This window comes from Tyto alba, unplaced genomic scaffold (genome assembly GCF_018691265.1).
Source record: "Tyto alba isolate M040663 unplaced genomic scaffold, T.alba_DEE_v4.0 Super-Scaffold_10, whole genome shotgun sequence".
NCBI classification, from domain to species: Eukaryota; Metazoa; Chordata; class Aves; order Strigiformes; family Tytonidae; genus Tyto; species Tyto alba.
The window spans coordinates 13,413,081-13,436,677 of NW_024881262.1; the positions used below are offsets into that span (position 1 = coordinate 13,413,081).

At 45.1% G+C, this 23,597-nt stretch overlaps 1 protein-coding gene across 3 annotated transcripts in view; it reads left to right on the forward strand.

Annotated features, from left to right (window-relative positions):
- The window catches only part of TP63 (tumor protein p63), a 71,373-nt gene that overhangs the window by 26,635 nt on the left and 21,141 nt on the right, over positions 1 to 23,597 (forward strand). For all 3 annotated transcript variants that reach the window (XM_032986863.2, XM_032986864.2, XM_032986865.2), the window contains exons 3-4: positions 21,329 to 21,515; positions 23,253 to 23,368. In XM_032986863.2, coding sequence (XP_032842754.1) covers positions 21,329 to 21,515; positions 23,253 to 23,368 — 303 coding nt within the window. The remainder of the gene's footprint in view (positions 1 to 21,328; positions 21,516 to 23,252; positions 23,369 to 23,597) is intronic.

Below are 23,597 nucleotides of genomic sequence, written 5' to 3' on the forward strand. Positions count from 1 at the left end.
AGAGAAGGGAAACGAAAGTGCCAGAGGTACCAAAATTTTTGAATTAGTGGGTTTTTTAGAGTTGGGGTTTTGGCGCTTTTTTTTTTTTTTTTTTTTGGATGCTTTGGGTTTTTTGTAGTGTTCATCATGGTGACTGCCTCTAGGCTGGCTTGTGAAATCCAGGAGAGCTCAGCAGCTTTTACAAGTCCTAGGCTTGCAAAGCAGCCCAGCAGAGCTCAGAAGAGGCATCGGCAGTGTTGCCTCCTTACCTTCCCGAAGGTCATGGCAAGCTGGGCCAGAAGGGAGGCAGCCTGCTCCAGGGCAAGGAGGGTTTCCTAAAAAGTTGCTGGTCTCCCCCATACCATTAAGCTGTATAACTTAAACTGCATCAACTGAGCATTGTTAGAAGATATTTCAACCCTACAAAAAAAGGTTGAGCAAAAAATATTTGAGTAACTGTTTAAGTTACTTTTGAGTAAAGATTTTCAGGTAGGTTGGTGCAAGAGGTATTGCTCACCTTGCAGACAAAGACTGCCCTTGGAGATGATCATTCCTTTCCTTAGATCAGCTGAAATATCACAGTTGTCATGGATAATATTTCCCTGCCAACTTGATACAGGACAAGCAGCAGTTCTAGTTCGGCAGTGTGCTGAAGCAAGCATAATTTTGTGTGTTACATTGGTGGTGCTCTATATGCTGAGGGTTCAACTCCAGTGCTTGGCAGACCATACGCTATGAAGAAGTTCCTACTTTGTTTAAAAAAAGAAGTGTCCTAGGTAGGGATGTCTTCTGTATAGAAAGAGCATGAACTTTGTTATGCAATGGAAATCTTCCCATGAGGTTTTGCTATGTGCAGGTGTGTCAGAGTTGTTATTGTAAACACAGGAGGATAGCTACCCAAATAAGAGTTTAGATCCTCTTGCAAATAGACCTGAGTATTGATACAAGCATTTCCAGTTGTTAAACACTTAAACATTGGAGCAAAACTCAGTGGAGTCACAGGAGGAGAGTGTTACTTCTCCCTAGCTATTTCAGATATATTCTGTGAGAGTGGGTTTTTTGTGTTGTGGGTGGGGTTTTTTGTTGTTTTTGTTTTGTTTTGTTTTTTAAAGAGAGCAAAATATTACTTGTCTGATAAAAAGGAGTGGTTTATGATCTGCTGAAATTCATCTAAATTCAGCTTTACAAAAAGCTGAAAAATGTGCTAGAAGAAATGCTGGAAATCAGCACTCAAATGCTGACCTGTCTTTTCTGAACAAATGAGACAGGACTTGGGTCTACGTTTTCTGACTCTGTTGTTAGCTGTGATGGCCATGATGCCTTGGGGGTCTCTTCCCTGCCTGTTGTGTGCTCTGGGGTGCACCATGCTTTCCTCCCGGGGAGAGGAGCCATGCTGCCCGGAGATGCTCTGCTAGGGAGCAGCATCGACGAGCAGCGAATTTGGCTCCGAGCCCGGCTTCAGAGCTGCTCCAGCCTTGTGATTTAGATGTAATCTGGGTAACGTTGTGCAAGGCATTCCCTTTGCCTCTGTTCCCCTTCTTCCCCCCTTTCCACACACCCACCCTTAAATCTGGGGCTGTGTCACCATGATCTTGTGTTGTAAAGCAGTTGGACCCCTGATGTGAAACGCTTGTGAGGGGCACAGCTGGGAACTGCTGCTTGTTGTGCATCCCATATCACGAGCCTTAGCTTTTAGGCCTCTTCTTTTGACTTATTTACAGGACATTGAAGTCTTTTTACAGACTAACTTTTGCTGCTATTTTAGCTGCAGTGCTGAACCTTGGCAAATTCACCCTGTCACTTGTCAGGGCTTATTCACTCAGCCCTATGAGCTGTGGCTGGGAGCTGACTTGCTCCTGACCCCCTTGCAGTGGGATCAGCGTGAGCCCAGGTTTGCTATCAAAGCTGCACCCAGAGCTCCTTGGCTCCCCCCCTCTTAAAATGCAGGGCTAGAAGGGATCCCTGTGGGGAAGGGACAGGAGCAGTACCACTGGGCTTGCTGCCCACCCTGGAGGGTGTTCATGGAGCCAGCAGCGGGGCACGAAGCACACCTGCTCCATTTGCATTTGGGCGTCAGCATCACCATGGGTGGGAGAGAAAAAGTCTTCCTGCGAGATGTTTGTTGGGTGGCTGAGCACTGAATGACCCCTGTTCATTAATCAGCAAGGTGGTGGCTGGTTTTGCGATGAGTTCCTTGTCTCCTGTCTCTTCTGCTGCAAACCACTCATATTACTCATTCTTAGTCATTTTTTTTTTTTTTTTGACCCATCCTTGGTGCGTTCTTGTAGGTGTATGAGCAAAGGGGACTCCAACAAAAAACAGTCTGTGCATTTCTAGGTATCCTATTAAAATCTCTTACAGTACTGGCACTCATGAAGGAAGTGGTGAGGCCACTAGGAAAAGCAGAAGAGTCATCAATAGTTCTGTAAGGTTTAACAAAGACAAAACATGTGGAGTGATTGCTTTGCAATAGAATTTCTATAAGGCATTAATAAATTTGGCCATTATTTGTCATCCCCTTTGTGTGTTGACTTCTCTGAGTCATTTTTGCCCATTTCCTTTGCCATGCCTCTCAAAGGGGCTACAGAAGTTGGAGTCTTTCTTTTTGGGTTTGTCTTTCAGCAGACTGATCAATGCAAGATAAAGATGGGAACTAGCTTGCACCAGTGCTGCTGGTGTTCAGAGGGAGCATGGTCCTTGGCCAATGGGAAGAGCAGCTCCATGGGCAAGCTGGGTTCCAGGTTGAATTTACAGGGACAGACAGCGGAAGAAAACCATTTCCTGCATGTCTGATATCACAAGTGCAAAAATGGTCTGATGCTGGATAGTTACCCTGTTGATTGCAATCTGTTTAATGGGGCTATTTTGTTTCAATACACTGATATTCTGATGCGTGTTTTACAGCTTGTTTCAGTGAAGCTTCCTAAACACAGAATTTGTGGGGTCTTTCTCTGAAGTGGAGTGGCTTGGTAGTATTTTAAGTGTTGATGAAGCACGTGGCCAAGATTGACTCTGCTGGTTAGCAATTGGGAATGACTCACTCATGACCACTTCCCTCTCTGCCATGCAAGTCTGAGCTGTTGCCAACCAACGCCTTGCCTCTGAAAGTCAAAATCCCAGGGTGCACCCTTACCCTGGACCCCCTGGATTGAACTGTGTCCACAGCATGACCCCGGTGTAACCTGCTCGCTGGGGACGTCAGCATTTCTCTGCTCCAGGGAGAAGCAGGGCTGAGCATGCAGGCAGGCGCTGACTGCTGGGGAGAGGTGCAAGATGGCCAGGTATTCCTGCGTGCTGGGGGCTTTCTGGCTCTGTGTGGTGTGATGCCTTCAGCCTGCCTGGCATGGCTCAACAAGGGTGTAACAGTTTGCTCAGCTTCTTTTTTTTTTTTTAATTTTTTTTTCCTTTTTCCACTGGCCATACCAATCTGATTACACCTTCGAGGGATCATCTGCCCCTAAAGCTTAATTAAGGCGCTCTTGTCTGACTCGTCACTGACTCACCTGCCACTGTATGAGCTCATGTCTGACTTATCCTAGGAAGATAGAGAAATATGTCAGGCTTCTCTGAAATATAGCAGTTTTTGTTTTATTGCGCCCCTGACATTGCTGTTGGCTGCTGCAGAGGTGAGCAGGAAGATGACTGCACCAACTTGGTTACATTTATCTAAACTTAGTCGCTCGCCTCTTTGTGCCTTGAAAAACCAGATGGGCTTTTGCTTGCACAGCTGTAGGTATGTTAGAGTTAATAAAAAAAAAAAAAAATTAAAAATTAAATAACCTTTGAGTTTTGGCTTCGGGCAAAGTAGGTGAAATGATGTGTTTTGGAGATGAATGCTCTTGCAGGAGGCAAGATGTAGCTTGCAGGAGAACATCTGCAACCAATCCATTCTGTATGAGATGGGGCCAAGACTTGTTTGTATCTCACTACCTGTTCAAACATGTTGTAGCACAGCAAAAAGAGGTTTTGAATGCATTGAGGAAGGGTGGGTAAGAAGGGAAAGAGACATCAAGCTGAATGTTTGCTTAATAGCTTTGATTTCTTCATTAAACTTTTAAGTACTTTAATAATTTGATTAGCTGTTTTCAGAGCACTTTAGAATACTTTTTTTTTTTTTTTCCTCTTTCATAAAAGAAAATAGAAAAAACCCTGCTCATCTTGGTGCTGTAAAATGAGCTTGCTTTCTGGCCTGGAGTGAATCTGGTAACTGTTTGGTACCTTTGCGTACCCACCCTGAGGACTACTGGTGGAAGGATGTTCTGCAATACCTTGATCAAAGAGTGTGCAGAGGTTCAGTTACCAGCCTGACTGCCTGGTCACCAGAATGCAGCTTCCCAGTCAAGTGCTCCTTGCCAGCTACTCCCATCCTCTTTGTTCTGTAAGAACTGAATGTAGAATGAACATCTAGCAACTGCAGTTTGCAGAGCTCGTTTGCCTGCCTTTAATTGTGCACTTGAAATGCCTCTTTCTCAAGGCCTGTGGCAGCACAGAACAGTTACATGACTCAGGAGCAGCTGAAGTGGTGAAGTTGGTAATAGAGGTTCTCATATTGAGGTTCTTATCATCATACTGAACACTGCAGTTTTGGGGGTTTTTTAAGCTGACCCCCAAGATGCACATGCAGCTGTATTTCTGGTTTGCATGTATAACTACTGTGTGTTTTGTATGTGCAGACTGCATGTAACTGGGATCTGTTTTCAGTGGAATGTAACTTTTGCTCAGATCTTCTTTCCTTGTCTTGTGGACTAGATTTCTTTATGGGGAACTAGGAGGAAATTATTTAGGCTGAATGAAGTGAAGAATGTGAACACAGTGCCTCTAAAATCATGTCAGAGGAGAGGGGCATGAATCCAAAGTGCTCTGTACTGCATAGATGGGGTTGTAATACTACCCATGTATTATTTTGCCTGTGCTTAAAAAAAAACAACAGCAGCGTACATTTTTTTTTTTTTTTCCTTCCCTGTTGCCTCTCACCATATCCTGCTGTGACTTTGTCAAAAGTGCTCGCTTAAGCGAGACAACCCTGGTCATGTGCTAATGTTCTTCAAGGCCCCAGCACACAAGCAAATTAGGGAACGGCAAGATGCAGGAATGCAGGTCCTCTGCCTTTGATGTAGATGGGGCTCTTCTATTGTGCATTTGCTCATCAGTTGAGGTTACTCTTACTCCTGTGTTTTCATGAGCTTGTCAAGTCCCTAGTGGCTCTCAGTGCTGCTGTTCACCTGTGGTCCCTGCCCAGCTACCAGGAAGGCCTCCTATGGCTTGTCCATGCTCTGCAGGTAGACACCCGTGCTAGGGATAGCCTTAGGCTCCATGCCACGCTGCATGGACTTGTCAGGATGTGCCTAGAAAGAGAACTGCTGTGTCTGTGGTGCTGCAGCAATGGGTCAGGTTCATTAGCTATGACACATTACAACTTGAGCGTGACGCTCTGGGGGCCGTGTAGAAATGCCTCGGCCGTGTCTGAATTCCTTTTTCCTGCATGTTGCACACTGGGTTAGCCTGTGGCAAGGCAGCAGTCCCCGCAGCTGTGCTGTGGGCATGCCTTTAGCAGGCCTCGAGCAAGAGCAATGGTTGCTTTTGCCTTGCCCTGCAAGGAGCATCCTGACCTAGAGGCAGTCAGGGTTGTGTTCAGGTGCAGATTGTACCTCACTCCCCATGCCTGGAGCTTCAGACAAGAGGTTTTTAGGTGGTCCTCTTGTGCTTCCTTCAGTTTGCTCTGCTGGACTGCATGAAAAGCCTGATGTGTAATTCCAGATGCCTGAATGTGTCTGTCCTGATGCACTGGTGACTCATGCAATCTTCCTTTTCTGCCTTCAGAGCTGTGTTGCAGTGACACTCGAGAAACAGCAGAGCTCATCTCTGCAGAAATCTTCTTTTGGAGAGAATTTCCAAAATGGTTGTCTATTCAGGGGTTTGTTTGCTTGCTTCGGAGCTCCCATCCTAAAATCACCAAAGAAGGTAGCCAAAGCCACATGGTGACAATGACACTCTTACTCAAGCACTGGCTTAACTCTCTGGTTTTGTCCTTTCCTGTGCAAACATTGTCTTGTACCCAGACTCCTCCAGCACACCCTGCACCTCCATTTGCTCTTTCTTTGAGTTGCATGATGTAATTATGCCTCCAAGCCCACTACTGCAATGTGGAAATGGGTCCATCTTGCTTTTGCAAGGCCTTTTCAAGGAGCTTGCTCTTTGAAGAGGTAGCACATGGAGAAGCATACATCAGCCTGTGTGGGAATTGAGGGGGGTGTGCGTGTGTGTGTGTGTTGTTCTGTATTTTTTCCCCTTAGCTGCTCATGTAGCCAAAACCTGTAACCTACAGGAGTTGGAAGCTCCATGCAGAAAATCAGCTTAGGTTGGTGGAAGAGTAGAGATTGCATTTTTCTTGGCTAATTAAAGGATTAAAGGTGCAGAGATTTAGAGTGAACTGTCAGTGTGCTACAGAAGAGAGCCTTTGATGGTTGAATCCGATTTGAGATTAAACAAATTGCATTTAAATAAGAAATATGTGGCAACAGTTACAATCTAGTTGGGCCTCTATCATTTGCTGTCGTCCAGGGTCAGGTAACTGGTATGCTGTGACTAGGATTTCTCCTCCTTCACCAGCTTCCTTCTTCCCAAGTGTCTCACTCCGGATTGTTTCAATCTGTTGCCTCCATGCTTTGTAAAACTGGGCTTATTCCTCCTCACCTTTGTGAGAGGAGCCTTGTACACTACCTTATGTGACAATGATCATGCTGCCCATCATAGCAGCAGCATGGTTGCATCCATGTGATGTGTTTCGTCATATCTCCGATCCTATTTAGGGTTTTTTTTTTTTTTTTGCATCCCGATGCTTTGCCATTTGCAACTGGAAGAACTAAATATTCATTTCCCTGTGGACTCTTTTCTGTTGTTCAATTGTGAAGCGAGTGGATGGAAAGTCTTTTGGATTATGCTGATAGTTTAACAGTGTCTTCTACATAGTGGTGGCAATAAAATTCTGGTGGCGTAGTTAACTTCTGCAGGTTCAAAGTCCTTGCTTTCTTTGGTGCCAGTTGATTGTCTTCAATAGGCTATGCTTGCAGATGTCTTGCCACTGTTAATTCCAACCTTCCTCCTGCCTTCTCCTTTGTGTAGTGTTAAATTCAGATCTGCTAAGGGGCTGTTTTTAAGTCTTGCCCTTGATAGCAATTGTAGTGTTGCAGGCTCATGAGAGTCATGGTAGCTATCTCAGGACAAAACTTGCTTTCTGTAAGGGCGGGAATTCCTCTGCACAGCATTGTGCAGGGCAACAGCACGTTCTGTCCATGGAGGCTTTGCACCTTTCTGTGATGCATCATGTATGAGCTGTAAGGAAAACGGGAGTGCCGGACAGTGTGAGCCAATAACTCCTGATGTTGCAACTCTTGTTTTGCTCCATTTTGATTAATTTCTTTTTAAGGAGGAAGGGGCTTGCCTTTAGTTACCTTCAACCCATATAAGATTGTGAGGGGGTTTTGTTTGCTTTTTTTTGTTACAGAGATGGAGGAAATCACAAAATTGAAACTGGTGAAAAACCTGATGGAATTCCATAATCACTCAAAAACATGGCATTAGTTACTAATTGGGTGTGGTTAGTTGGGAAATCTGACTTTAAAATTATGTTTCCCAGGGAACTGTTCCTGTTCTCATTGTTATCCAGTAACAAAGACTGTTTTTTGTTTGGGAAAGCAGTCTTGCTTTGAATGGGATAGATGTTCTCACAAGACATCTGTGGCTTGGGGTCTTCAGAATGTGCAGTTTGCAAATGGAGCAGTGCAGAGGTAGCAAGGTCTGCAGGGACGAAGAGTTGTTGGTGGTGTTCTTGAAAAGCCATCTTCAGATTGTGGTCATGAGGATTTGCATCTAAATCCACGTTCATTCCTGTTGTGTTTCCAGTTAGATCATGCAGATGACATGATTATCCTTCAGTTACCAAGTGAAATAAACCAATTGCTAAGTATTGAGAGACTTGCTGTAATCTGTTTCCAATAATTTATAGATTTGTAACTATGTCATGGAGTATTTGGGCAATTATTCCCAACAAGTTTACCTAGCAGGCTTGTAGATTTGCCTGTAAAGTGCATCCAGGTCCGTGCAAGCTTGCTTTATGCACTTGTGCATTCTTGGTGAAATTATAAAGCAACCTAAGAATTGGGTAAAACAGGTGTAGACTATGCTGTGTTCAAGCCTTTCATTTCTCATGTTACTGCACATCTTCCTTTGGTTTACATGTCAACTGGGATGTGGTTTTCCATTCTTCTATTGGGGGGTAGGAGATGCAGAACTGAAGATTCTGATTTCTCTAAGAGGGATAGAAAGGACTGCTGCTAACACTTCCCAAACTCATTGCAAGTCTTCCTCCCTTTCTAAATGTTGTTCTGCAGAATGACTGGCTTCCCTTAGCCACTGCAGTTGCATACCTTCAGGGCTGCTGGAGAGCATGAGAAAAACTGGAGGAATATCCCAAGCCTGGGATGGGCTTGTTGCTCTTCCTAGCAGAGAAGATGCCATAACATTGACCTCACTAGCTGCCTGAGGGTGAGGCGCTGCATTCTGGAGCTGGGAACGTATCAACGTCCTGATGGCAGCAGCAGCAACACTGCTGCGTTCCTCAGTGTGGTTCTGGACAAACTGTTTCCCACAGTATATAGGAAAATCAAGGTCTGGATTCAGTACGGCACTTGAGCAAGTGCATAACCTCTAGCACGTGAATATCCCCTGTGAAATCTGTTGGGTTCTGTTGGAGTCAGCAAGGCTGCTCCCATCCTTAAAGGTAGGCATCCGCTTAAACACATTGCTGAATCATGTCTTGACTTTGAAAGTAGGCTCAGGAGAAACCACATGAGTTGACTCAAGGACTGTGCATAGCTAGGTCATTGAGGGTGGAGAGGGCTGAGAGAGAGGAGGATCTGGGTAAAATAAGGATCCTAGAGCCTTGAAAATTCTGGTAATAGCTAGTAACTCCATTCTTGTCTTGACTTTTCTCACCGTTCATCCTCAAAGCTTAATTGTATGAATAAAAGGCTTAAAGGCTTGACTTGGTCGCCATTCATCCTAGATATGCTGTGCTTTATTGATCTAGCTTAGATCTGAGTTATGTTTTATGTTCTCAGTAAAACTATGACTTACTCAGTTTGGTGTGATTTTTGTCTTTCCTAATTTTTGTGTTTTCTCTGACTCTCAACTAGAGTATGGCTTTGTTGGGTTGGTAAATCCAAAAAACAGAGAACTGTTTGCAGAAATGGTTTGGTTCAGTTTGGATTCTCTGTGTTCTAGAAGCACGAGAGGGCCTTTATGAGATGGTCTTCAGACAGAGGAAGAAAATTTGTCCCTAATCAGTGTCTGCTAGTTAGTTGGTTGCCTCACTCACCATTGTGGCCAGAAAAGCTTTGCTGGCTTTTCACTCTAATTATCAATGAAATGCTCTGCAAGCAGGAGAACAATATTTGCATAGATGTAATTCTGGAAATTGAGTGTAATGTGATCAGGAAATGGGACAGGCCCTGGCTGTTATCATGGAAGAGACTTGCTGGTACCTGCAGGTTGTTTCAAATGTAATAAGATCTGACTCAGGAAAGTTTCCTGGACGTTAATAGAGAAAACTCAATGCCCTTTTGGCAAGGGACTGGTGCTAAACTTTTTGCACAGGAACAAAAGAGATTTCTTGCAAATTCATAAATCTGTTCTGAAAGGGCTGCTCACAGTACGCTGAAGATTTAGAGGGAAATGGTCTCCCTTGGAGCAGAAAGGCAGGGGCGTGTGTGTGTGTGTGTGTTCAGGACTTTCTTTTTCTGAGACAGAAGCCAAGGAACAAGGCGCTTGTGTGCGCTGCCAGTGAAATCTCAGCGGGAAGACATGATGCTACTTGCAAGGTATGCACAAGACAAGACCAGAGGCGCCGCAGTGCTTGATTATTGTCAAGGGCTCAGTTGGAACTTGCCTTTGCTCTTTGGCCTGCAGCATTTATGTAGAAATTGGGGACGCTGCTGCTTGCTTCCAAAGCTTTGCCTTGATGGGTCCTGCCCACATCTTAGGCGGGGAGGAAGGGGGGGCTCAGAGCCTACGAAGTAAACAGGAAAATTACTCACCTTAATGATGCATTTCACTGTCACTGCTGCTTTGAGAGCCTGTCAGATTTAATACTTTCTGTCTTTCCTTCCATCGCCTCCCATAGGTGTGATTAATACTTTATTAGAAGGATGAAGTGGAGAGGTATCTGTACTTTCTCTCAAGTGGAATAAACGGGGAGGGGGGGAAAGGAGGGTGAATAGGACAGAAAGGGGATTGCCTTTTTCCATCGGAGTCACTCAGTCTTTGTCAAGAGTGCACATACAGAAGAGCACTCGCTGACTTGGCTGGTGGCCCCATATTCTATTGGAATGTTCAAGCTCATAGATGAGACCCTTGGCCTCCTGGTTAGCTACCAGCCCTGCTTGCTGGGGTGCAGTCGGCAGTTCCCCGCTTGATGGACAGCCAGGGAGCAGTCCTGCACTTGATCACAGTACGACACTGAAGTAGGCATGCCCAGCCAGGAAAATACCCACGCAATCATCAACCTGCTCAATCTCCTTAGTCTGTTATAGAGGCAGAGAGTCTTTCTCTCTGCTCAGGAAAGACCTAATGTGCTTTGGCTGTGGGTTTTAGTATAGGTAATAAACCCTAAGTTTCACAGGGAAGGGGTAGTCTCAGATGTTTTTGTGTTTTTTCCAAGCTGGGCTAGGATGTGGTGTCCCACAGTTCTCACACTGGCTCTGTCTTACCTGTGTCTTTGGATGAAAACTTTGAGTGAAGAAAAGAGCTACAGAGGGCTACTGTGGGAGAGCCCTGAGCTGTTGTGCAGAAATTCAGGATCTGAAGGTGTGTGTTGCACCATTTGAGGAGACAGGAGTGCTCAGCCAGACCTGCCAGCTTTCCCTCCAATGAATGTTGATGAAAACTGCCCCCTTTGAAATAAATCTGGCATTCCTCGTGTGTGTTGAACTACACTGTCTGGAGATACCCTGCAGTTTGTGTTGATAATGTGCTCACCAGCAGGAAGGTTGTTGCTGGGCCTTCTGGAAGGAGTATGGAAACTGATCCTCCACAGGGATCTCTCATGGCCACGTGCAGAAGGCTTAAGAGGTGTAACAGAAGTCCAACTATACCTTCAGTAGTGCTTTAGGAAGGTAAGGAAAAAGCACAAATCACCTCTATGTGAACTTCTTCAGGGCTTATTTGTCCTTTAAGTAGAGTCCACTGGATCTAAACCCTAAGTCAAGAAAGAGTGGACATGACAGAAAATTTATCTGGGCAAAGGTGTTAAATATGAGAGATCAGAAGACACTAATTCTTGGTTTAGCTTTGAATCGCCTGAATTTTCTCTTCTGTAGCTGCCTATCAGAATGAGAGTGTGCAAAGACAACCAGCTTACATCTCCTCTGAGCCTATCAGTGACCCAGCTTGGAAGATGGGCTCTAATTGACACACGTACTCTTACACTTGCAATATATGCTGACCCTGTGGTATTTTGCCTGTAGGTCAGCCCCTTGGCATGAGCTAGAATTTGGGTGGAAATCTCTCACCATTTAGCAAAGTGTCCTGCTTTCCAGGGTGTTGAATGGCTGGTGCAGTCTGTGGCAGAGTGCCTGATACCTCTGGGTCTGACCCTGCCCCTAAATTGCAGCTTTGGGATGTTGCTGATTGGATAGACTACATTGCCAGAATAACTTCGTTGTGTTTGCTTACTGTTTTTTTTAGGTTTCTTTTTTTTTTTTTTTTTTTTCCTTAATGTGTTCTCTCATCCAACTTGGCTTCCCTCTGCTGTAATACATATTGTACTAGCAACTCGTTTACTTTTCTCTGAGATATTAATGAAATCCCCTTATTTGCAGGTGAAGAAACTAAAAAGAGTTTTGGAGTTAGGTCTTATATCTAGCATTTCTTTGTACCCTGCTTCCTCCCCTTGATCTTCAGCTGACGTGGAGCTATCTGAACCTGGGACTGTATCACAAATTGCTGAGGACACAGAGCCTATGTCTACATTGTAGGGGGCTGCAAGGCTTGACCTGCTTGTCTGGGACTGTTACAGCTGACGCATGTTGATGAAACCAGACGTTGTGGGAGCAGGTTTATTTTGGAGAGCTTTAGGATTTTTGCTTTGCCATTTGCTTATCTTAATTGAGCATGCACAGAAACAATCAGTAGGGACAACCTCTGTGTGCTGCTGTGGTTTTTCCCTCCTTATGGTTGAGTTCATCACCCTTTGATTCTCAGAAGGGGACAAAGTGACTGGGAGATGCACTAAAAGTAGGTGTCTGATTACTCCAGACAATGTTTCCTCTGGCTAGTTAGAGTTTTTTTTGGAGTTTGGCTGGTAGGATGGAGCATGCTGGAACATGCAGACTTGAAACAAGTGAGATCTGGGAGGCTAATAGGAAACAAACAGCAGCCTTCCTCTTTGGCTGAACCTGAGATACACGGTTGTAAGAAGGTTTAATCCCCCATGACAAGCTAGGAGGAGTTTTGAAATGGCCAGCCTGAGCTTTACTTAAAGGAGTCCATGAACAGAACAGGCTTTCGTGCTCAATATCTGACGCTGAGGCACATGAGTAGGATGTGGTGGGGTGCATTTGCTATTGGGAGCCTGAATACGTTCTTTCCAGTTCATTTCCAGAATCCTTTGTAAGAAAATTCTGGTTTTCTTTAAAATACAAGTTGGATCAGACCTTTCTTAAGTCTAGGTTTGGCTTCACAAATGCCCATATGCTGAGGCATACCGACTTAAGCAGACGGTGTTTAACGGTTATGCCAAAAGTTAAGCATATGCTGAAGTTGTTTTGCTAAATCAAGTCTTGGAGGTTTTTACCTGCAGCTTTGGTGTATATGTTCTGGTGTAATGAGTAGAATTGCCTAGGACTGTTGCTGGTTATGTCAATGTCACGATGTCTATCTGGTGTGACACTTGGTGTTATACTATTCACCTTAGTTTTATGTAAGCAAACACATCTGGTCGTATACATACTGTACACTCGCTTGCATTACCTGCAAGTGGGTATGTGTATTTTATATAGTTGCAAATACTTGCAACTTCAGTGTAGCGCTTTGTTTGCATCTTCCATCCCTGCTAGGAGGATGTAAAGCAGCCGAGTGTCTTTGACAATAGTGGAGCTGTGAAAGGAGGGAAGAAATGCAGTGGAGTTAACCATGGAGCTTCTTCTGCATTCACTGTAATGATTAAAAATCTTGCTGTCAGATTTTTTTGGATTACTAATTGATGTTCAGTAATTGAAGTGGATGTTTTTCAAGTCTAATCTTAACTGATGGTTTAGCCTAACTTTGTTCACTCCTCCTTATTCTGCCAAATTTTAACACTTCATAGCCTTTATATGAGTTTTAGTAGCATAAGAGTGGACTTCCATACAGTATATGTTTCTTTAGTGTGGTATCTTCTCTGGTAGTCAAACAAGCTGCTTATGTTGTATGTTTGTAATACTTAAGTCTCCCAATGACTTTTCTATCAGCTTGAGAGGCTGAGAGCTGAACAACATAAAAAGAGCCTGTGTCTAGCCCTTACGGCATACACCAAAAAAAAAAAAAAAACCAACCAAAAAAACAACAAAAAAACAAAAACAACAACAAAAAAAATCAAACAACAACAACAACAAAAAAACCAACCCAATACTTAAAGTATAACAAGGCAGCATGACGCCCCATGCATGGGAGCCTTTATCTACAAAATAATCCTAAAGAAAAGTCCTTTGAGGAAGGAGATACAGTTGAGAAACAGTTAGTGTGTTATTGGTGGCCTGTAAATTTGCCATACTAATGTCAACTAATCAGCAGAACCTATGAAAATAACATCACAGGGATATGCAGAGCCATGAGCTGGGAGACACCCTGATCCTATGGAAATCACACAGTGTCCAGAGCCTGGTACACTTGCAAAATGCCTGTGCTTTGGCTAGTTTGTATCAGAGGGAACGGTGCTATGGTTGGGATAATTCTTGGGTGTTTTGTGTGTATGTGTAAACTTGTGTTTGCAAGGAGGTATCTGAGAGTAAGCTGCTTCATTCGCTGAAAATTCCCGTGTTATTTTGTAACATAGGATCCTGCCATCAGTGGGCACTTACTGCGACCCATGGGGAAGATGTTATTCAGCTTTGGCTTTCTGCACATTTGCTCTCGTTTCATACCTTCACCCCACATTTCTGGTGTGAAGTAGTTTATCAGAAATGCAAATTACTAGACATTGTTAGCATCTGAAACTTGTTTGGTACTGCTAAAAGTTTGGTATAGAAACTGGATATGATATACAGGCAGAGTGTGAGCTAGGTACACAATGTAAGGTCATTTGACTGTAGGAGTCTTATGGTTCTGGGTTTTAAAGAAATTAATTTAAAAAATAATTTAAAAAAAATAGAGTGACGAAGGAAGAGAACTTAACTAACAAATCAAATAGTAAAGCCTTCCTTTACAGCTATCACTTTGTATTAAAGCAAATGCGTAAATTAATTCCCAGCTTGCCTCTGAAGTTTTCCACCATTTTTTTTTCTCTTGAAACAGGATACTTTTCAGTTAATTCTTTTTTGTTGTTCATTTAAAAAAGTGTTTTCAAGCCAAACCTCAAGAGGTCTTTATTTGTTGATGGAGTAAGTCTGTAGATATGGAACTGAAATGCCCTTGAATGTAAAGTTTTCAAATCTACAGCTGTTTCACAGTACAAAACTAGTATGGAAAAAATCAGTGTTATTTCTCTAATCATTGTGGCTTTGTAGGCAATGTTAGGTGGTAGTATTCCTAAAGCAGATAATACAGCCCAATCAAGGTACTTTTGAATTAAAATCTCTGGGGACCTTCAGGCAAGATGCAAGAAGTGTTGTCACATGAATGAATGATCTCATTTTCCTAAAGATGGTAGAATCTAGTAGATGCTCTGAATTCGGTATTTTGTAGAGTTTCAGGGGGTCTCCTACAGCATTGGCCACTTGCGCACGTCCCCGTGCACTTTCTTCTCAGCCTGCTTCAGCACCGCCCTCGGGGATGGGGTGCATGGCTGGGGATGGGAATTTGCAGAGTAGTGATAAGGTACTGGACGGGAGTGCAGCACAAGGGAATTTGCACGGGTCTGTATGTGGAGGGGGGAGCACGGAGCTGACACTCTCTGCCCAGGCGAGGAGGTGGTTGTCACGCAGCTCCACAGCTCCCAGAGATGGGGGAAAAAACCCTAAACCTGCTTTTCTCTCTCTTTGCATCACACAATAGCACGACGCAGGAGCCGTGCCAGCTCAGCCAAGCGCAAGCGTCCCTTTTCAGCGCCTTGGTGGGCAGCACCACTTCTCCCACAGCCCTGCCCGTGGGCTGAGCCCCACAGGTAGCCATGGCTGGTGGGGAGAGGGCGAGCAGCTCCGCCACGGGGCTACAGGCAAGGAGGGATCCGGCACGCCAGGCACCATCCCACTGGATCCTTGTCCGCCGGCTACGTTTCTCCATTCTCCTGTGCCACCCCTCCCCTTCCCCGTTTACCTAAGCAGGTCAACACACACACACGTGTGTGTGTGTGTGTGTGTGTGCATATATATATAATTTTTTTTTTTTTTTTTTTTTCACTAAGGTTTCCAAGGTGCAGCACCAGCTGCCGCCGGCGTCCGGTCCAGCGCTGGGAGTGCCGCCTGCCCCGGGGCAGCGCAGAGCTACACTGGCACGCTCCTCCTCCACTTCTCCCCTTTCTCTTGCGGTTTTCCGCGGTGCTGCCCGTCCCCACGCAGCTCGTGGGTCGCGTCCCCCCTCCGTGCTGCCGGCCGGGGGGACGCGGGGCCCACCCGCCTGATGTCAACATCTCGGAGGGTGAGGCCGGGGAGGAATGTGCCGCTCCCAGCCCGGCGCAGGTAATTAATCCCCGGGACTGACAGGTGGCAACAGGCGGCCTTTGGCTGCGGCTCCTGGGGAAAAGCGCTCGGAGGAAGGATTTTCATAGCTCAGCAGCACTGTTCGTGCGCGCCTGGCGAGGCGGCAGGGCCGGGGAGGGGGCAGAGGAGCTCAAGGGGAAAACGAAGTTTAAACCTCTGCGAAGGCGGACGCCCTTGGGTGAATCTCTGCCCCTCGGGGGGGGGCGAAGAGGGTGACACGGTTTTTCCTTTTGCCCCAGGGCAGAGAAGTTTGGTAAATGCAGCCCCACTAGTGCTTTGCAGACATCAGCATCTCGTCCCGTTCCCATCCTTCCCCCAGTCATCGCATGGTGGTTTCCATTGCAGGTGGGGGATGCTTGCTGGCGCAGTGGGCTGTGATTCTGTGGGTTGTTGTCACGCATGGTAGATTTGTAGGCACGTCAGGCTGTGAGTCTGGGGGTTGTCGTTACACATGATGGATCTGTAGGCACACTGGGGCTGATGATGGCTGGACCTATTGGTCGTGTTCATGGTTTCAATGTCTGCTACATCTGCTAGCAGCAAGCTGTCCGCTTTTCTCTGAAGCCTGATGAGAGAAAGGACCTCAGACTGGAGCTGCAACAAGTCATCTAGTAAGCAGTGGGGTTAAGGTTATGCTGAGCCAGAGGTTAAATCTGGCAGGAGACTTCCATGTCTGCAGAGCTCCTGGTAGAGCTGCTTTTGGGCTTCCCTGCTGAGCATCCTCTGAGCACGAGTCAGTTCCTAAGTGTGTGTGCATGTGCACAGCTGTGGATCTGGTGTGTGTCCCCCCCCATACCCCCACCAGGTTTTTGTGAATTAAAAGTTAAATCACTGTTCATCAGAGCAAAAACTTTTAAGGTGCACATGTAAATCTCGATTTTTATTCTTAGTAGGTGGCTTGCTTTCTTCCCACTGCCTCTTTTCACCAAAATGAATAAACCTTATGCAGGTGATTTTCTATTTCTGTGTGACTCTCCTTTTTCTCATCTGTGAATACTTTGGTGCACGTAAATATTGCTTTCCCACTCTTCTAACCTAGTCTTTTTTCCCCTCCTTGGAGTTAGTTTTATAGAGGAGAAAGCATAGCTGAGCGACAGCTTTGAAAACATCAAGTAAAATGAATCTAGTGTTTAACTGAGTTGAACTAAAACGTGACTCCTTGAAAGAAGTTTGTGAAGGATTTGAAAGACCTGTTGATCTGAGCAGAAGGGGCTCAAGGAGCTGTCACGGCATAAGCCAGCCTCTGGGATCACCTTCAAGTTGATATCCATCAGCATTCATAGAGCTGACTGAACCCCGTTCCTTTTAAAGACGGGGCCCTAATCCCTTGGCTAGATCAGATGGTAAAACAGATTTAAGAGGTAGATTTCCAAAGTAGTGTTTGGGGGATTTTGCTGCATCAAAGTTTTGCAGGGGAATTGAATGCTTAGTGAAAAGCCATTGCAGCTTGTATTGCACCAAGAGCTTACTTCCAGGAGACTTCTGTCCTTTCTAGCAAAAATTCTCCATTTGAGAGGTGAAGAGTGTTTTGTTTTCTCCTTTAAACCCTTTGTTGACACACGTTCTGGAGAAGGGGCTTGCTGAGAAATCAGGCAGGTGTTGCCTGATGGTAGCTGGTGTGTGTGTATTGTGATACTGAATTACCAGCCGGGGTGCCAAGAGTGGGTAATACAGTATGCACAGGCAGGTGGGGAGGGCAGAGCTGCAGGCACTGGAATATTTTGTTCTTTCCTTTTAAAACATATTATTAAGCAAAAAACTGAATTCACTGTTGTTCTTAGCAATCTCTTGAAGTCTGCTTATTTGGGCATGACATGCAGCACTTGAACCCCACAGAAAAGCCTGAGCCAAAGCTCTTTCCTCTCTGGGTTGAAGAGATAACTTGTTGCCAGGCTCCACTCTTTTGTTTTAAATAACTTTCTGGTCTGTACCTTTGGTAAAAGTGGTGTTTGCGCTCCTCAGGCTGTTGGCACAACTTTTGTTCCTCCTGCTAGGTAATGACCATTGTCAGCTTACTAAATGATAGGCTTGTTGATTGGATCAAGCTCATTTTTGCTCCCAATTAATTTAGTTTTTCTACTTAAGCAAGTAGCATAAGTGCATTGATCAATAGTCGTGATCTGGATTTCTGGGAATTGCTCATCTCGTGATCTTACCCCTCATACAGCGAATGTCTGTCAGTTCCCATAGCAAAATGGTGGGCGGGGGGACTGTCACCTCCTGCGGGGTGGGGCAATTTGGGGACCACTGCGGAGAGGCACCTGCACTGAGGGGCAAACCTTGCTTGCAGGCACTCTCTGAATGCACAGACATCTCCTTCCTCGAGGGTTTTTTTCTGAAGCTTATTTGTTTTGAAATCTATATACAATATCCTGTCTTGCTCTGTGGATGTAGCGATTATCACTGATCTAATACGAAGTTGCCACGACCTAGTTGTTCACATCTATTTATGCCAATACATGGCTGGGTGTCAGGTTACCCACGGTTGCAGCAAAGTTGGCAGGGTGCAAACTCAAGCCCCTTACTGTCTGACAGCAGGTACCCCGTGGACAGATTTACACCGGTGTTAAATGACTGATCACTCAGTGATTACACGCTCGCAGGTGGCTGTGCCTGGGATAGATGTGAAATGGTGGCTGTATGCCATGTCCCCAATCCTTGTGTAGTGTCCGTGAGGCTTGAACTCCTCTTGCAGTTGAGTGACAAAAAGGCAGCGCAGCCCTCCTGCTGTCTCATTCACCTCTGTGCTGGGTGCTGCTGCTTGCTTCCCTGTGCCCTGACCATGTCCTGAAGCAGAGTATTCTCCTGGTCACTCTTCTTTTCAGACATGCTAAGGTCAAGGTGTTGGCCAGAGCCTGAAGCTCTTGAGTCTGCCCTGTGTTTTGAGGACATATATATATATATTTCTTCACTGGACAGACTTGTTTATCGTAACTCATTAGCCCTTGACTGTTTTTTGTGAATTTAAGCTGAAGGTCCAATGTCTTCCTTGCTGGTTGTAGCCAAAGGGGTGCTGAAGGGTGGACATGGAGCAGATCACTTCGTTTGCTGGCAGAGGGGCTATGCTCTTTGATCTGGAGCCTCGGTATTCATGCTGGTGTTGAGCACCTCTCCTGTCCTTCTGAAAACAGTGAATTTTAATTTCCTCCCCTCTCCCCCCCTTCCTGTTGTAACCCCAGATTTCTGTCTTTGATGATATTATAGGTAAAATTACAGTCAACACCAACACTCCTGATCCGTGACCGAGGGGCGTGTATCTCCTTCCATTTGTTCAATTCTCCGGATGCCTGCAGACACGGGACACGTTGGCTCCTGGTGTGTGCTGTGCCCTCCCTGCACCACCGCATTTCCATATTTACACTTTCATTTCAGCCCATCACCTTTGGGTGCCCAATTTCTTTACACGTCAGTGATGTTAAGGCATCCAAGTGATTAGTTGGCTTTTTGAGATTTTTGAGGTTTCTGTCCATGAAACCTTCACAATGCTATTAGCAAACTGATGGGTTGAAGGAAACAATGCTTTCTAAATTTTCTTCCTCTTTCAGATATAAGTGATTCTTTTCCTACCTCTTGAGATGAAAAGACAACATAGTGATCTCACTCTTACCTTCAGTAAGGAATTGCTTTTTAATTAAAAAACAATAAGGAATTTCAGGTTAAAAAGATGTACGATATAAATCACCATCTAGATCTGTTTCGCAACTTTTTTTTTTGTAATTGTTTGGCATGTTCCCCATTTCCGCGGGCTGGGTAAATCCTTTGTGGGTTTAATCTCTAGCCTGCAGGCACATAAAATACATTGCACAATTTGGCCTTTGCATTTTAAAGATTTTTTTTTTTTTTTTTCCTTAGCTTAAATACCTGTAGCATCTTTTTCCTGCCATATGGAAGTGTGGCATTGAGTGGTAAGGGAAGGGACTGGCTTGGCTCATTTTTAATCCCTCTCTCCTCCCCAGTGTCTCTCCCAACTTCGGTTTTTCCTATGTTAGCAATGTGTACACTTTGAAATGCAAATAATCCCTGAATATCACTAGCTAATCCTTCTGTTGCCACGTCACCCGCCACCCACCCATGCATGCGCCAGCTCTTCCCATCCTGGCAGGGTGGATGGCCACGTCGTGCTCTCGACCTGTAGGAACCTGCCGGTGCTCTGTTTGAACTGTTGGGACCGGAGATGTGTCGGCCACGGCTGCTAGAGACGTTTTTTGAGAAAACAACCACCCTGGGGCTTTCACTTTTCTTTCTCTGCAAGAACCGAAGAAATGGAAGTGGGGAAATGCCAGCAATTCCTGTGGGCTCTGTGGCTAGAGTTACTGGGAGGACTCTACACTCACAAATGTCTGAGCACTAGAAGAAGACTGAATGCCTTTTGAGTGGGGTACTGATGAAAGCTGCTGTATTTTGAAAAAACCTTGTGCAGCAGAGAAGACTGGAGAATTTCCTTCGTGGGGGGCATCCGGAAAAATCGGTTTGGGTTGCACTGTACTGAACCACTTAAGTTCCCTTGCAACCACTCCTGCTAAGCACGTGCCCTTATTTCAGTGAGGCTTTTTGAACAGAAACAAATTACTTCAGCCTATACCTCGATGTTTTGCTGAGTAAAGGTTTCCAGATGTGAACACACTTCAGGAAAATGCTACACCAGTGTTACTGCTTTAGCGGGGAACATCTTAAAAGAGTAAATCTAATATGCTCCAAATGACCACAGTGAATAAGAGCATCTGGGTCTGCTCCAAGTGTTCATTGCATGGTCACAACCTCCCTTTTGGAGCCAGCTGCTGGGTTGTGCTCTAGGTCTAACTATGAATCTGGTCTTCGGGCTGGTTTTTTTTTAGCTCTTTCGTAGAGATAATGCCTTGGATTTAGAAGTGTGGAGAATGCTACAGAAGTGGTCAGCAGAGGTGTGAGATGCTTTTAAAAATGACTGAAATGTCAGATTTGGTACCACTTCCTAATTGGTCAGGGTCTTCCTTTCAAGTATTGTTCAATTACAAGGTTCACGTTTTTATTTCATACCTCTTCAGAAGTAGGAGTGCTTCGTACAAAATATGATGAAACACTTTACGTGTGTGGTTTACAGTGCTTCCAGGATTACAGGGTGCTGTGAAAAGAACAGTGTCCGTTTTGTTAGATGGATAATGTGTGTCCCTTGGAAGAGGGAGTGCATGACCAAGAGAAGTAAAGACTGTATTTGTTGATGTAAAAGCAGTGCTCTTTCCCAAAAGCAAAAATCTTCAGATAAACCCAAGATGTATATTTATGATCTGCTGTCCTAAAACAGGTAAAGATCTAGGGTTTTTACCACTTATCTGGAAGTGTGGCTGTTGTGTGAACAAATGCATTGCACATGCAGCAGCTGGTGCGTTCAGTTACGTGTGCAAACCCATCTCCATCCTTCTGGCATGCCTCCATCTCTAGCTGAACATCCTGACTCTCTCGTGCTCTTTTTCCCCATCCAGTATTCCACAGAACTGAAAAAGCTGTACTGCCAGATCGCCAAGACATGTCCCATCCAGATCAAAGTGATGACCCCGCCACCTCAGGGAGCCGTCATCAGGGCTATGCCAGTGTACAAGAAAGCCGAACATGTCACTGAAGTGGTCAAACGCTGCCCGAACCACGAGCTGAGCCGGGAGTTTAACGAGGGTAAGGAGCGCAGTGCTTTGCTGGTGGTCCCTCTCCAAAGCTGCTTGGCTGATGAGTGGCCAGCGTGGGGATTTGGCTGCAGCTTCACAGCAAACCTGCTGGAAGCAGACCTCCCTGCAACAGCTTGTGCAGCTCTTTATTTCCCGTGCTTGGCAGAAAGCTTCATACTATACTTTAGCTGTCCCTGTGCAAGCCCGTCCTTGAGAAGAAAGTATTGAAATAAACCTCGTGCCTGCCCAGGTTGGATGGATGTCTGTCCCCATGGCAGGCAGTGCCCTTCTGGCAGCATTTCCCCACTCCGCTTTTGCTCCTGCAATGAGAAGCAGCTGTTCTTGTGCTCAGGAATGAGCTTCCACATTGCTGGGACAGGGATCTAGTAACAGGATGCAATATCATCTCCAGTTCTTGATCCACGCCTCAAAGATGGAGGGGCTGTTTATCTCTCACAGGATAATGCTAAGTGCCAGCATCAAATGTAGGCAACCTTCCTGTACGTTTAACACTATCAGTTCAGCATTAATGTTTTAATCTTTTACTTGCTTCTCCTCGTGCTAGTGAAGTAGCAGCTGTTTTAAAAATGTCCTGGGGTTTTCTGCAAACTCATGGGCTGGGCTCCATTTTGCTTTGGCCACTTAAGTTCACATAAGTTCAGATGAGCATCTGTTTTATTCTACGTGCATTATTTATCTCCTACTGTAAAAAAACCCAGTTGGTGTCAGTTAGCAGGATGTCTTAAGAGCCTGGATCCCTTTGCTGGTTACAGTGCAGCCAGCTAGACAAGCCAAAAATAAGCGAAGACTTGGGAGTGTAAAATCAGAGTAGAATGAGACAATTCTTTGAAATAGTTTTTCATATTAGAAAGTGCTTTTCTGACAGAACTGGATTTTTTTGAGGGTTGATACCTGGTTTAATAATGGAGGTTTAAGAAAGAAAAACGAAGGCTATAAATTCTTAGTCCAAAATAACTATTTCTTCAGAAATATGCTGTATTTTGAGTGAGAAATGAACAGTTCAAACACAAAAGAAATTCTTGGGGTGAAACTTATAACAGGCTTCCCTCCTCGGAATTTAGTTTTATGTTGTAGAAACACTGAAGAAAATTTGCAGGAAGGATTTTTTTTTTTTTTTTTTTAATTATTGAAAAGGAACCTAGAAACAAAGATGATCCTATTCCCTTCTGCTGCTGCTGTAAGCAAGCATGATTTTTCAAGTTGATCATTAATTAAATGGATATTTCTTTTGTTGCTTGAATCTTTTTTAGCTCTTTAGGATCAAGACTGATGGGAGGGAATGGAAGAGGGCTAGCAATTGATGGGGAAAAGAGTAGGAATTGAGACGAAGGAATTGGCTTTTTGTATGCATAAGGGGGAGGAAAAGAAAGGCTTTCAGCTGGTGTGAAAATCTACATAGAGTTATCTGCTGGCAGAGTTGCTGTGAGCTGCCATTCAGCTGACATTTGGGCTCTCTTAGTCTGGGTTCTTGGGAAGCCAGTGCTCAAGTTTACTCATAGGCGTCCAGCGTGAGCTTGAGAAAGTCTGAGTGGCCTTTGATACCTGGCAGTGGGGATGTTGGGAAGGGCTGAAGGGATGGTTTAAGGACTGGGAGACACGTGTGTGCTCTGATAGACCTCTGGGGCCGGGTCTGGGGGTTTCCCTTGGTGAAAGAGCTTGTTACTCTGCGCATGACCTTGCTTCACTGAACGGTGCCTCTTGTTTTTTTTTCTCCTCGCCCTTGCAGGGCAGATTGCGCCTCCCAGCCACCTGATCAGGGTGGAAGGGAACAGCCACGCGCAGTATGTAGAAGACCCCATCACCGGGAGGCAGAGTGTGCTGGTTCCTTACGAGCCACCCCAGGTACGTTGTGAGCTCAGGGTGATAGCATCCCAGCACACAAAGGGGTGAGGAGTTGTGACCCTAGTTGAAGGAATCAGGATCTTGTGCTTTCCCCATCCTCATCACAACGAATCCCTTCTTACTCTTCATCAGAAATGAGCTTTTAAACACCCTCTTTATCCCTTGAGAGCAGGAGTCCTTAATTTCTTTTAAGGAAGCCTTGTGGTGGGGCCTGTTTCGTGCTAGTCTG